Genomic DNA, 16,186 nt, shown 5'->3' on the forward strand with positions numbered 1-16,186 from the left:
TTCGCAATGGATAACCTGATGCGCCTTATTAAATTCAGGCGAATTTGATTGAATAGGTGTGTATTGCCGTCAATTTCAGCACATTGACTGATAATGCGCTCTTTCAAATGGTTTAGATTAGCAATCTTCACTTAGTAAACTTTCTCTTTTAACATACCCCAGAAAAAAAAATCAAGGAGAGTAAAGTCTGGTGAGCAAGGGGACCACTCTACATGACCTCATCTTCCAATAAAGTAAGGAGGAGTGCGATTAGGGAGCAAAATGGGGCAGGGGCTCCTTCCTCCGGAAGTCCTTCGCCTGGACTCCGCTATAAACGACACCACACCATCAACTTTTGGCAGTCCTGTTGTTTGGATGGACTCATCCATTGCAGATTGTCCTGATAGAAGTATCGAGGATTCTCTCTGTTGACTTCACCGTTTATATAAAACAGAGCTTCATTACTGAACAACAAAGTCTCCAGTAAAACTGATATCTTCATCCAATTTATCTGAAAACCAAATTTATCTGAAAAAAATTACTTTTTATCTGATCTTATCTTTTTTTGTATCTTTTTACTTATCTTATTTACCTTATTTTTACTATAATTCATGTTGTCAATTTATCTGAAAAATCAAAATTCGTATGTACCCAGACTTTGTGGACACCCTATAGAACAAAACGTATACCCAAAATGGTGTGTCAAAACTATTCTAAACATCAATTTTGAAGCTATACACAGAAACAAATCAAAAGAGTAAAACCCCCATTACAAGCTGTTCAGCTACTACATACTTTATATTATAGCTGACATATTATATAGTTATAGTTATCATAGTTATTATTATAGTTATTATTATAGTTATTATAGTTATTATATTATTATAGTTATTATATTATTATAGTTACTATAGCTGACACCTGACGAAAAAAATAGCCCAAAAAACATTTAAAAACAAAACAAACTTACTAGCATGACTGACCAGGATAAAAGTGCTACATTCATGGCACTGTATACTTCCGCATAATCGACAATGGTGGCGTCTTCTGAGAATTCCAAAAGATTTTGCACACTCTGGGCACATTTTCACATCTTCATCGGTCACCCATTGAACCACATTCTGTTCATGAACTAAAAAACTAACTTGTCATTCTTCTAAAACGATTTTATTATTCTTCTAATAACTATACTATACTTCTACTAACTATAAATGACTATATATAACTATATATGCTTCTACTATGCTAACAACTTTATTACACTTCTAACAACTATACTATACTTCTACTAACTATAAATGACTATATATAACTATATATACTTCTACTAGTAGTGTCAAGGGTTAATTTAAAGCTGAAATATCGGAAGGGTAACTACCTCCCGGGAAGTTATGATGTTGGTAGACTCCAGGATGAGAATTTGAGAGAAACTTTCCAGGAGCAGTTGAATACTAAACTTGAAAGTTTAAAATTTGATAATGTGGAAGATGGTTAGAATAATTTTAGAAAAATAATTTGTGAAGTTGCTGAAGGTGTATTAGGGAAGAAAGCAAGAACTGCAGCTAAGAATATTAGTGAAAAAGCTTTATGTTTAATAGAAAGGAGAAAGGGCGTGTACAAGAATTATCTGAGTGATAAATCGTAAAAAAAACAAAAGAAATGTAAAGAAAGTGGAGAAAGCATTAAAATATGAACTAAGTAGGTGTGAAGTGGAGGCCATGGATAAAATTGCCGAGGATCTGGAAGATGCAGCTAGACGGCATAATAGTAAAATATTGTACTGGCACGTTAACAAATTGAGAGGGAGTAGTCAATCCGGACTTGTCCCAGTTAAAGATAGGAATGGGGTCGCAATTAGCGATAAGGAAAAAAATAAAGAGAGATGGGCCGAACATTTTGAGAACTTGCTTAACCGAGATAGATTTGAAGGAAAATATATAGAGGAAAATGAAAAAGTTTGTGATACCTTGGATGTGAAGGAAGATTTGTTTTGTGAGGAGGAATTAGCAACAGTACTAAAAGGATTAAAGAATAATAAGGGTCCAGGTGATGATAGGATGGTAAATGAGTTTCTTAAATATGGTGGCTCTGAGGTTAGAAACAAGTTATTGAAGATTATGAATATTATTTTTGAAAAAGGGGAAGTATTTAACGATTTTAGGAAAACCTTAATTAAGCCTCTTTATAAGAAAGGTATGAGTGTGGTAATTATCGAGGCATTAGTCTGGTCTCTGTAGGTAGAAAATTATTTAAGTAATATGATACTTTTTAGACTGAGAGATGCCGTAGACAAAGTTTTAAGAGAAGAGCAGTGCGGTTTTAGAAAAGGTAGAGGATGTGTCGACCAAATTTTCACTCTTAGGCTAATAATTGAGAGTTTTCAAACACCTTTGGGCCTCAGTTTTATAGATTACGAGCAAGCGTTCGATTCTGTTGATAGAAGAGGTTTAGTAAAGGTTTTATCCTTGTACGGTATACCAGACAAATACATTAAAGTGATTAGTGCTATGTACGAGAATAACACTGCTGCGGTTAAGGCAGGAAATGAGGTTAGCAGCTGGTTTTGTATTAAATCAGGAGTTAAGCAGGGTTGTGTTCTATCCCCCTTTATATGGATTATTTTGATGGACTTTGTCTTAAGGAGCACAGGAAAGGCAATGGGAGACCACAGAGTCAAATGGGGAGGAAAAAGTCTCCTGGACTTGGATTATGCTGATGATTTAAGCATCCTAGATGAAAGTGTAAGCAAAATGAATGAAGTTTTAGAGGTTTTGCGAGTTCAGGGTGCTAGAATTGGTTTGAAAATTAATGTTAGGAAGACAAAGTCACTAAGGCTAGGAATAAGTGAAGATGAAAAGGTGACGTTGGGTAATGAAAAGATTGACCTTGGTAGTATTATTAGTAAAGATGGTGGGAGCAGTGAAGATGTTAAAAATAGAAAAGCCAAGGCTCAGGGTGTTTTTTCACACTTAAAAAAAAGTCTGTAGGAAGATAAGTCTGCAAACCAAGATTAGAATATTAGAAGCTACAGTGATGACAATGGTCAAATATGGCTCTGAAGCATGGACGCTCCGAAAAGCGGATGAAGATTTGCTAGATGTTTTCCAGAGAAATTGCTTAAGGATTGTTCTGGGTACCCGGCTGATTGACCGTATTTCAAAAAATAGGCTATACGAAAAATGTGGCTCAATACCGCTCTCTAGGGCTATGATGAAAGTAAGGTTGAGGTGGTTAGGGCATGTTGTGCGGATGAAGGATGACAGATTGCCGAATATTGTTCTTTTCGGCCAACCATTTAGGGCTCAACGAAAAGCAGGTCGTCCCCGTCTGGGGAGGGAGGACGTCATAAAGAAAGATTTAAAGGGAATGGGAACTTAGTGGGCGGGTGTAAAAAGGGAGGCTTTGAATAGATTGGGGTAGAGGAGGAGCGTGAGTAGCTGTGTTGGCCTCAGGCGGCTTGGTGCTGCGGTGAGTTGTTAGTAGTAGTAGTAGTATATACTTCTACTATGCTAACAACTTTATTATATTTCTAACAACTATACTATACTTCTACTAACTATAAATGACTATATACAACTATATATGCTTCTACTATGCTAACAACTTTATTATACTTCTAACAACTATACTTTACTTCTGCAAACTATAAATGACTATATATAACTATATATGCTTCTACTATGCTAACAACTTTATTATACTTATAACAACTATTCTATACTTCTACTAACTATATATAACTATATACACTTCTACTATGCTAACAACTACATTATACTTCTCATAACAATTCTATACTTCTACTAACTATGAATGACTATATATATAACTATATATATACTTATACTATGCAAACAACTTTATTATACTTCTAACAACTATTCTCTACTTCTACTAACTATAAATAACTATATACAACTATATATGCTTCTACTATACTAACAACTTTATAATGCTTCGAACAATTATTCTACACTTCTACTAACTATGTATGACTAAATACGCTTCTACTATACTAACAACTAAATTATACTTCTAATGACTATACTATACTTCTACTAACTCTAAATGACTATATATAACTCTATATATATACTTCTACTATGCTAACAACTTTATTATGCTTCGAACAACTATTCTATACTTCTACTAACTATAAATGACTATATAACTATATATGCTTCTACTATGCTAGCAACTTTATTATACTTCTACGCGTAATAACTATACTATACTTCTACTAACTATAAATGACTATATATAACTATATATGCTTCTACTATGCTAACAGCTTTATTATACTTCTAACAATTATACTATACTTCTACTAACTATAAATGACTATATATAACTATATATGATTCTACTATGCTAACAACTTTATTATACTTCAAACAACTATTCTATACTTCTACTAACTATGTATAGCTATATACACTTCTACTATACTAACAACTACATTATAATAAATGACTAACTATAAATGAGTATATATACCTATATATGCTTCTACTATGCTAACAGCTTTATTATACTTCAAACAACTATGCTATACTTCTACTAACTATAAATGACTATATACAACTATATATGCTTCTACTATGCTAAAAACTTATTATACTTCTAATAACTATACTATACTTCTACTAAATATAAATGACTATGATTCTACTATATATGATTCTACTATGCTAACAACTTTATTATACTTGAAACAACTATTCTATACTTCTACTAACTATGTATAACTATATACACTTCTACTATACTAACAACTACATTACACTTCTAACAACTATACTATACTTCTACTAACTATAAATGACTATATATACCTATATATGCTTCTACTATGCTAACAGCTTTATTATACTTCAAACAACTATGCTATACTTCTACTAACTATAACTGACTATATACAACTATATATGCTTCTACTATGCTAACAACTTATTATACTTCTAATAACTATACTATACTTCTACTAAATATAAATGACTATATATAACTATATATGATTCTACTATGCTAACAACTTTATTATACTTCAAACAACTATTCTATACTTCTACTAACTATATATGACTATATACACTTCTACTATACTAACAACTACATTATAATAAATGACTAACTATAAATGAGTATATATACCTATATATGCTTCTACTATGCTAACAGCTTTATTATACTTCAAACAACTATGCTATACTTCTACTAACTATAAATGACTATATACAACTATATATGCTTCTACTATGCTAAAAACTTATTATACTTCTAATAACTATACTATACTTCTACTAAATATAAATGACTATGATTCTACTATATATGATTCTACTATGCTAACAACTTTATTATACTTGAAACAACTATTCTATACTTCTACTAACTATATATGACTATATACACTTCTACTATACTAACAACTACATTATACTTCTAACGACTATACTATACATCTACTAACTATAAATGACTTATATATAACTATATATGCTTCTACTATGCTAACAACTTTATTATACTTCTAACAACTATGCTATACTTCTACTAACTATAACTGACTATATACAACTATATATGCTTCTACTATGCTAACAACTTATTATACTTCTAATAACTATACTATACTTCTACTAAATATAAATGACTATATATAACTATATATGCTTCTACTATGCTAACAACTTTATTATACTTCTAACAACTATTCGATACTTCTACTAACTATATATAACTATATACACTTTTACTATACTAACAACTACATTATACTTCTCACAACAATACTATACTTCTACTAACTATGAATGACTATATATAACTATATATGCTTCTACTATGCTAACAGCTTTATTATACTTCAAACAACTATGCTATACTTCTACTAACTATAAATGACTATATATAACTATATATACTTCTACTATGCTAACAACTTTATTATACTTCTAACAACTATACTTTACTTCTACTAACTATAAATGACTTTATATAACTATGTATGCTTCTACTATGCTAACAACTTTATTATACTTCTAATAACTATACTATACTTCTACTAACTATAAATGACTATATACAACTATATATGATTCTACTATGCTAACAACTTTATTATACTTCTAATAAATATACTATACTTCTACTAACTATAAATGACTATATACAACTATATATGCTTCTACTATGCTAACAACTTTATTATACTTCTAACAACTATTCTATACTTCTACTAACTATATATAACTATATACACTTCTACTATGCTAACAACTACATTATACTTCTAAAAACTATACTATACTTCTACTAACTATAAATGACTATATATACCTATATATGCTTCTACTATGCTAACAACTTTATTATACTTCAAACAACTATGCTATACTTCTACTAACTATAAATGACTATATACAACTATATATGCTTCTACTATGCTAACAACTTATTATACTTCTAATAACTATACTATACGTCTACTAAATATAAATGACTATATATAACTATATATGATTCTACTATGCTAAAAACTTTTTTATACTTCAAACAACTATTCTATACTTCTACTAACTATGTATAACTATATACACTTCTACTATACTAACAACTGCATTACACTTCTAACAACTATACTATACTTCTACTAACTATAAATGACTATATATACCTATATATGCTTCTACTATGCTAACAGCTTTATTATACTTCAAACAACTATGCTATACTTCTACTAACTATAAATGACTATATATAACTATATATACTTCTACTATGCTAACAACTTTATTATACTTCTAATAACTATACTATACTTCTACTAAATATAAATGACTATATATAACTATATATGATTCTACTATGCTAACACAAACAACTATGCTATACTTCTACTAACTATAAATGACTATATATAACTATATATGCTTCTACTATACAAACAACTTTATTACACTTCTAATAACTATACTCTACTTCTACTAACTTTAAATAACTATATACAACTATATATACTTATACTATCCAAACAACTTTATTATACTTCTAACAATTATTCGATACTTCTACTAACTATATATAACTAAATACACTTTTACTATACTAACAACTACATTATACTTCTCACAACTATACTATACTTCTACTAACTCTAAATGACTATATATAACTCTATATATATACTTCTACTATGCTAACAACTTTATTATGCTTCGAACAACTATTCTATACTTCTACTAACTATATATGACTATATACACTTCTACAATACTAACAACTACATTATACTTCTAACAACTATGAACGGCTGACAAATCTCCCGTATTCTTCCTTTTTGTACTTTTGTTTCAATACCATACGCTTGGCACGAAACCGTCCTACGTGACAATCATACTGATTCTGACATATAAATGAAATTTGTTCAAAGTTCCAAGAGCGTTTCTAATAACCTACTTAGAAAACAGAACATGTTTCAAAGACACAAACAAAACTCAACACATAGTTCGATATGTCTTGGGCAACAGATGCGGTGAACCTTCACCTAATTCTTTAAAAGCAGATTTTAAAATACATTCACTTAATGACACATGAAAAGTTATTTTTGATCAACTTTTGATATCTACAGAACAATTTGCACGTATACATATTTATTATTATCTCGTTTGGCAAATAAGATCAGAACGAATAAAATCATTTTAAACGCGATAATAGAGACTTGCCAAGAGTTTCACAGGCACTTGTAGAAAGTTTGATTCGATGAAGAGCGAAATATAGTTATTGGGGTAATATCAGGAGGTAAGTCTTCTTCGGAAAAAATCAAAATTTTCCCAATTTGGAAATTTTTACAAAAATTCAGCAACGGTGGAAGCGCTGCTGCTAGACAACGCTAGCCAGACTTGTTGAAAGACAAGCTTTCTACATGCAGCATACCTATACTCAAAAATCAGGTGGAAGATTATGTGAACAAAGCTTGAAAAATCCAATTTTTTGTTTTGATTTTGGATAATCAAGTAAAAAAAAGAAAAAAAGGCACAGCCCCAACATTGTATATACCACAATCTTTCTTATTTCTAAAAAGTATGATCATTTGGGCAAACAACTCTTTCTATATGTTCAAGAATTAGTTTACTAGCTTGTACAGCCATAAAAAGAGAAAAACAAAAGTCAGATTATATGAAAAACGAGTTAAAATCCAAAAACTTTTTTTTTGACTGAGAAAAAAATTCATGACAGAAAAAGGCAAAAAATTCTTACTTTGAAACAAGAAATATATATAATAATTTGTTCTAGTAATATATTAAGTATATAATAATATATAATTATAATAAATATAATTTATTCTCACCTTTACGCTTTGACGGCTCCAGTGGCAGGCCAGATACGAGTTTATCCAGACGGACTAGAAGCTGGTTCGTTTTAGTTACTTTGTAGCTGACTTTCGCTTCTCTCAAAGCTTTGAACTCTGCAGTAAAGCTTCGACTAACTCCTAAAAAAAAAAAAAAAAAAAAAATTGTCGTCATTTTTAAGCAGCGAAGCGAAAGTCTAGAAGCGGTTTTAGGAGGACATCGGGGGCAATAGCCCCGGGCGCAAAAATTTTAGGGGTATAAAATTTCAAATAAATAATCTAGTGGTTAGTCATTTTTCAATTTTTATTAAAACAAAGTAGAGGGTGCAGTTTATAAATAAAAATAATTAATAAATTATTCATTAATTAATAAAAGAAATTTAAAAATAAATGAATTATGATAATTTTATAATTTAGATAACAAATTAGAAAATAATTATTATTTAATTAATAAATAGAAAATAATTTCGCTAATCAATGAAAATTTTGTTAGAATTTGGCGTGAAAATTTTGAAGAAGACAGGGGAGGGGGAGAAGGGTGCCAATCAAGATTTTGTTCCGGGCCCAAAAGAAGCCAGAACCGCCACTGAGAAAGTCCGAAAATTAAGCATAGGGATAAACTATATAAACTATATACAATAATAGAAATGATGGGTAAAACTTTCAGTTAAGACAATGAAAAAGTTTTATTTGGTGTTTACATATTTTCATTTATAAAAATTACATTATTTTACTATTACATTATTTTAAAAATTACATTATTACAATTATTACATTTATAAAAATTTGTAAATAGTATGTTATTCGGCTTTGGATGGCAAAACAATATTGCTCAAATCCAGTGAAGATTAAAATTGTTATAGCTGAAAGAAAATTATAACAATCAAGTTTGATTATAAATTAAGTTGAATTTTAATTTCCTCTATTAATATTTTCTTAAAAGGAAGCTGACTATTTAAATTTTAAAAGTACTATGTATTTAAGTTTGTAATGTGGAAATGTTCTGAAGTCCCAGAACTTCATCCGAGAGATGAATCTTGGGGAAAACTACTATTATTACTACTAACAACTCACCGCAGCACCAAGCCGCCTGAGGCCAACACAGCTAAGCACGATCCTCCTCCACCCCAATCTATTTAAAGCCTCCCTTTTACACCCGCCCACGAAGTTCCCATTTCCTTTAAATCTTTCTTTATGACGTCCTCCCACCCAAGACGAGGACGGCCTGTTTTCGGTTTAGCCCTAGATGGTTGGCCGAAAAGAACAATCTTCGGCAATCTGTCATCCATCATCCGCACAACGTGCCCTAGCCACCTCAACCTTTCTTTCATTATAGCCCTAGAGAGCGGTATTGAACCACATTTTTCGTATAGCCTATTGTTTGAAATACGGTCAGTCAGCCGGGTACCTAGAACGATCCTTAAGCAATTTCTCTGGAAAACATCTAGCAAATCTTCATCCGCTTTTCGGAGCGCCCATGCTTCAGAGCCATATTTGACAATTGTCATCACTGTAGCTTCTAATATTCTAATCTTGGTTTGCAGACTTATCTTCCTATTCTTCCAGACTTTTTTTAACTGTGAAAAAACACCCTGAGCCTTGGCTATTCTATTTTTAACATCTTCACTGCTCCCACCGTCTTTACTAATAATACTACCAAGGTAAGTGCTAGGATAATTAATCAACAGACATATTCAGGGACTACAAATAAAATCATTTTGTTTCAACTTCCATTTGAACCATACCAAACCATACCAAAGGGTTAAACTTAGTATAAAAAGAAAGAAAGTTTTATTTAAAAGAAAAAAAAGAGATAAAGTTTAGTGAAAAGAACAAAAGATATTTGTAACCTTTCATCCAATATTATCTATAAATGGCATTGTTGTCTAAGAAATTATTTATTAAGCTAAGGGGGAATCGTTTCCATGAAATTTGAAACAATTAGTAATGACAAAGGAAAAATAGGAAGGAAATGAAGAAAGGAAAAAGGAAACTATGAAGGTTTGAAGGAATTATGAAGGTAAAAGAAACTAAAAAGGAACTATGAAACTATGAAGGAAAGGTAACATAGAAGATAGGTAGTCTCTTGGGAATGCGTGGGGGGGAGGGGGCTCAAGCCTGTCTATACAGGACTCCCAAATCAATATGATTAATCTTAAATTTTACATAAAAGCGATGAGGACATACTAGTTTCAAATATATTTTAACATTCAACAGCACCATTAATCTTTACAAAAATATTCAAAGAGTCAAAATTTCAGATGGTAAGGGGATTGGGTTACGTATACTTACGGAAGGGAGGGTTGGAGGCTGCGTTTGAACCTCAAAAAGTTTTTTGGTTTGAATTAATGTAGTTTCTTATGCAATGTTTCGCGCCAATCGTGTTCTCTGTGTATTTTCCATATGTGCAGATGTACCTTTAAAAGTCTTGCTATACAACTGGGACAAAGCTCTTTACCAATCAAATAAAACCTTAAAGTACCAAGGACATTAAAATAAAAATATTCTCCCTCAAAAACATATATGTAGTATCACTTTTTGTCAGTGTTGCCACATTAAACTTGTTGCCACAATAAAACAGTGTTGCCACAATAGATAAATTTGACACGCTATTCGTCCATAAAATTCTGAAATTAAGAATCTGCTGCTTCCCAAAGACAAAAAAACCTTCAAAAATGTTTGCAGAGCCGTTCCGAGGGGGATAGGCAACCAGGTCGGCTACCCCGGGCGTGAAGTTCGGAGGAGGGGCGCCGTAGCAGGAAGATTGCTGACTTTGATCAAAAATTTTTACTTTGACTCAGCATTTTTGCTTAAATTTCAATCGGGAGGGGGCTGTAATTAATTTGTTACCGGGCACCACCAACCATAGGGACAGCTCTTGGTGTTTGGTGCCCAGTGGCGTAACTAGCATGGGTGCCACTCAGGGCAGACTCAGCGTCACCCTCTTTCTGAGTCTAATGAATCATCACCCCCTTCCACGCCTTAAAGCTGACTATTTTAGTAAATGTTGGGGATAACATAAACACTATTCAACTGTATAAGTTTTTTTATTTGTGAACACGACACTTACAACAGAGTTGAACAATTATTTACACAAAGAATAATGCATAACAAATGATTGGATCAAGTCAATTGGATCAAGGGTTGCCTATGGTGGTTTATCATCAAATGAGCCCTCTCAAAACAATTTCGATAACTGACTCGGTACGATCGCCCCTGGGAAAAAAGCAATAAAAGGAGAGAAATCTAGTGCATCCCATGCAAAGAAAGTGGGGGACTGTAGTTCTATTATGCAATATTTTGACGTTCTGATTCCAAGGTGCAAACTTAAATTCGAACTGACGGTATTTTCAAAAGGTTTCAGAAAGGCCGTATTCAGGAGGGGGGTTAGGAGGTCTAAACCCCCCAAATTGTTTGTCCTACTAGTAAAAATGTAACAAAAATTAATATACACATTTTTTGATAAGTTTTCTGTACCCCCCCCCCCAAAGAAAAAATACTGGATACATTCTTGGGTTTCAGGCTCTTTTTCGAAAAATTCAAATATTTAGTTTTCGCAATTAGCTTTTACTATTAAAATTAACTAAAACCAAAGTTATATCGTGAATTAGCTTCAATTTGCAATTCTATCTCACTACACATTTTTTTAAACGCCGTTTAACTAGTTACCATGAATTATGGTTCATTCTTTACTTCGTTGCATGTATCACTTCTGAGATTTTCATGAACCAATGCCCAACACCATTGAGGTCCTCAAAGTTCAACGGTCCTCTGCTTCCACATCGAACTTTAGAACTATAGAGTTTGATATACATATATCGAACTCCACAGATGTATTAGAATTAATATTTGGTTCTAATTACGCAGAGGACCACTGTCGAACACCCTTAAGGTCCTCAAGGTTCAAAGATCCTCTGCTTCCTTCAACTTCGAACTCCAGAGTTTTATCGGAATTAGCACGTGGTTATAATTACCCAGGAGGTCACTGTCGAACATCCTTCTGGCCTTCAATGTTTAAAGGTCCTCTGCTTCCTTCAACGTCTAACTCCACAGTTTTATTGGAATTAGCAAGTGGTTCTAATTACCTAGAGGGCCACTGTCCCACACCCTTCAGGTCCTCGATGTCCAAAGATCCTCTACTTCCTTCAACATTCAACTCCATAGTTGTATCGGAATTAGCATGTGGTTATAACTACCCAGAGGGTCACTGTTCAACACCCTTCAGGTCTTCAAGGTTTAAAGATCCTCTGCTTCCTTCAACATCGAACTCCAGAGTTTTATTGGAATTAGCAAGTGGTTCTAATTACCCAGAGGGCCACTGTCCAACACCCTTCAGGTCCTCAAGCTTCAAAGATCCTCTGCTTCCATCAACATCGAACTCCAGAGTTGTATAGGAATTAGCATGTGGTTCTAATTACCCAGAGGGCCACTGTCCAACACCCTTCAGGTACTCAAGGTTCAAAGATCCTCTACTTCCTTCAACATCGAACTCCAGAGATGTATTGGAATTAGCAAGTGGTTCTAATTACCCAGAGGGCCACTGTCCCACACCCTTCAGGTCCTCAAGGTTCAAAGATCCTCTGCTTCCTTCAACATCGAACTCCAGAATTGTATTGGAATTAGCATATGGTTCTAATTACCTAGGGGGCCACTGTCCAAAACCCTTCAGGTCCTCGAGGTTCAAAGATCCTCTACTTCCTTCAACGTCTAACTCGACAGTTGTATAGGAATTAGCAATCGGTTATAATTACCCAGAAGGACAATGTCCAACACCCTTCAGGTCACCAAGGTTCAAAGGTCCACTGCTTCCTTCAACGTCGAATTCCAGTGTTGCATTAAAATTAACATGCGGTTCTAATTACCTAGAGGGCCAATGTCCAACACCCTTCAGGTCCTCAAGGTCCAAAGATCCTCTGCTTCCTTCAACATTCAACTCCAGAGTTGTATTGGAATTAGCAAGCGGTTATAAGTACCTAGAAGATCAAGACCCCACACCTTTCAGGCATTCAATCTTTACAGATCCTCTGTTTCCTTCAACATCGAACTCCATAGTTTTATTAGAATTAGCGTATGGTTCTTATTACCCTGAGGACCGCTGTCCAACACCCTTCAGGTATTCAAGGTTCAAAGATCCTCTGCTTCCTTCAACATCGAACTCCACGGTTGTATTGGAATTAGCAAGTGGTTCTAATTACCCAGAGGGCCACTGTCCAACACCCTTCAGGTCTTCAAGGTTCAAAGATCCTCTGCTTCCTTCAACATCGAACTCCAGAGTTGTATTCCTTCAACATCGAACTCGAGAGTTGTATTGGAATTAGCATGTGGTTCTATTTACCCAGAGGGCCACTGTCCAACACCCTTCAGGTCCTCAATTCAAAAATCCTCTGCTTACTTCAACATCGAACTCCAGAGTTGTATTGGAATTAGCAAGTGGTTCTAACTACCTAGAGGGCCAATGTCCAACACCCTTCAGGTCTTCAATGTTCAAAGATCCTCTACTTCCTTCAACATCGAACTCGAGAGTTGTATTGGAATTAGCAAGTGGTTCTAATTACCTAGAGGGCCACTGTCCAACACCCTTCAGGTCCCCAAGGTCCAAAGATCCTCTACTTCCTTCAACATTCAACTCCATAGTTGTATCGGAATTAGCATGTGGTTCTAATTACCCAGAGGGCCACTGTCCCACACCCTTCAGGTACTACAGCTTTAAAAGTCCTCTATTTCCTTCAACATTTAACTTCATAATTTTATTGGAATTAGCGCACGGTTCTTATTGCCCTGAGGACCGCTACCGCACAGCTTTCAGGCACTCGATCTTCAAAAGTCCTCTGCTACATTCAACATAGAACTCGAGAATTGTATTGGAATTAGCAAGTGGTTCTAATTACCTAGAGGGCCAATGTCCAACATCCTTCAGGTCCTCAATGTTCAAAGATCCTCTGCTTCCTTCAACATCGAGCTCCAGAGTTGTATTGGAATTAGCACGTGGTTCTAATTACCAAGAGGGCCGCTGTCCAACACCCTTCAGGTCCTCAAGGTTCAAAGATCCTCTGCTTCCTTCAACATTGAACTCCATAGTTGTCTTGGAATTAGCATGTGGTTCTAATTACCCAGGGGGCCACTGTTCAACATCCTTCAGGTCCTAAATGTTCAAAAATCCTCTGCTTCCTTCAACATCGTACTTCAGAGTTGTATTGGAATTAGCATGTGGTTCTAATTACCCAGAAGGCCACTGTCCAACACCCTTCAGGTCCTAAATCTTCAAAGATCTTCTGCTTCCTTCAACATCAAACTCCAGAGCTGTATTGGAATTAGCATATGGTTCTAATTACCCTGAGGGCCACTGTCCAACACCGTTCAGGTCCTCAAGGTTCAAAGATCCTCTGCTTCCTTCAACATTGAACTCCATAGTTGTATTGGAATTAGCATGTTGTTCTAATTACCTAGAGGGCCACTGTCCAACACCCTTCAGGTCCTCAATGTTCAAAGATCCTCTGCTTCCTTCAACACCGAACTCCAGAGTTGTATTGGCATTACCATGTGGTTCTAATTACCCAGAGGGCCACTGTCCAACACACTTCAGGTCCTCAAGGGTCAAAGATCCTCTGCTTCCTTCAACATTGAATACCAAAGTTGTATTGGAATTAGAATGTGATTCAAATTACCCAGAGGGCCACTGTTGAACACCCTTCAGGTCATCCAAGTTCAAAGATCCTCTACTTCCTTCAACATCTAACTCCAGAGTTGTATTGGAATTAGCATGTGGTTCTAATTGCCCAGAGGGCCACTGTCCAACACCCTTCTGGTCCTCAAGGCTCAAAGATCCTCTGCTTCCTTCAACATAGAACTCCAGAGTTGTATTGGAATTACCATGTGGTTCTAATTACCCAGAGGGCCACTGTCCAACACCCTTCAGGTCCTCAAGGTTCAAAGATCCTCTGCTTCCTTCAACATCGAACTCCATAGTTGTATTGGAATTAGCATGTGGTTCTAATTACCCAGAGGGTCCCTGTCGAACAACCTTCTGGTATTCCATGTTTAAAGATCCTCTATTTCATTCAACATCGAACTCCATAATTTTATTTGAATTAGTATATGGTTCTAATTACACTGAGGGACGCTGTCCCACAGCCTTCAGGTCCTCAATGGTCAAAGGTCCTCTGCTTCCTTCAACATTGAACCCCAGAGTTGTATTGGAATTAGCATGTGGTTCTAATTACCCAGAGGGTCACGGTCCAACACCCTTCAGGTCCTCAAGGTTCAAAAATCCTCTGCGTCCTTCAAAATTGAACCTCAGAGTTGTCTTGGAATCAGCATGTGGTTCTATTTACCCAGGGGGCCACTGTTCAACATCCTTCAGGTCCTAGATATTCAAAAATCCTCTGCTTCCTTCAACACCGAGCTTCAGAGTTTTATTAAAATTAGCAAGTGGTTTTAATTACCCAGAGGGCCACTGTTCAAAACCCTTCAGGTCCTCAATGTTCAAAGGTCCTCTGCTTCCTTCAACGTCGAACTCCATAGTTGTATTAGAATTGGTATGCGGTTCTAATTACGCAGAGGGCCACTGTCGAACAGCCTTCAGGTCCTCAAGGTTCAAAGATCCTCTGCTTCCTTCAACATTGAACTCTAGAGTTGTATTGGAATTAGCACTTGGTTCTAATTACCCAGGGGGCCACTGTCCAAAACCCGTCAGGTCCTCAATGTTCAAAGATCCTCTGCTTCCTTCAACATCGAACTCCAGAGTTGTATTGGAATTAGCAAGTGGTTCTAATTACCCAGAGGGCCACTGTCCAACACCCTTCAGGTCCTCAATCTTCAAAGATCGTCTGCTTCCTTCAACATCGAACTCCAGAG

General features: G+C 34.7%; 1 protein-coding gene across 5 annotated transcripts in view; it reads right to left on the reverse strand.

Annotated features, from left to right (window-relative positions):
* Rbsn-5 (Rabenosyn-5) overlaps positions 1 to 16,186 on the reverse strand; it is an 88,090-nt gene that overhangs the window by 38,105 nt on the left and 33,799 nt on the right. For all 5 annotated transcript variants that reach the window (XM_089106170.1, XM_089106173.1, XM_089106171.1 and 2 more), the window contains exons 4-5: positions 8,333 to 8,473; positions 950 to 1,111 (exon numbers count right to left, since the gene is read on the reverse strand). In XM_089106170.1, coding sequence (XP_088962296.1) covers positions 950 to 1,111; positions 8,333 to 8,473 — 303 coding nt within the window. The remainder of the gene's footprint in view (positions 1 to 949; positions 1,112 to 8,332; positions 8,474 to 16,186) is intronic.

Source organism: Artemia sp. Qi Xiang Cuo, chromosome 20 (assembly GCF_049724085.1).
Source record: "Artemia sp. Qi Xiang Cuo chromosome 20, ASM4972408v1, whole genome shotgun sequence".
Lineage (NCBI taxonomy): Eukaryota > Metazoa > Arthropoda > Branchiopoda > Anostraca > Artemiidae > Artemia > Artemia sp. Qi Xiang Cuo.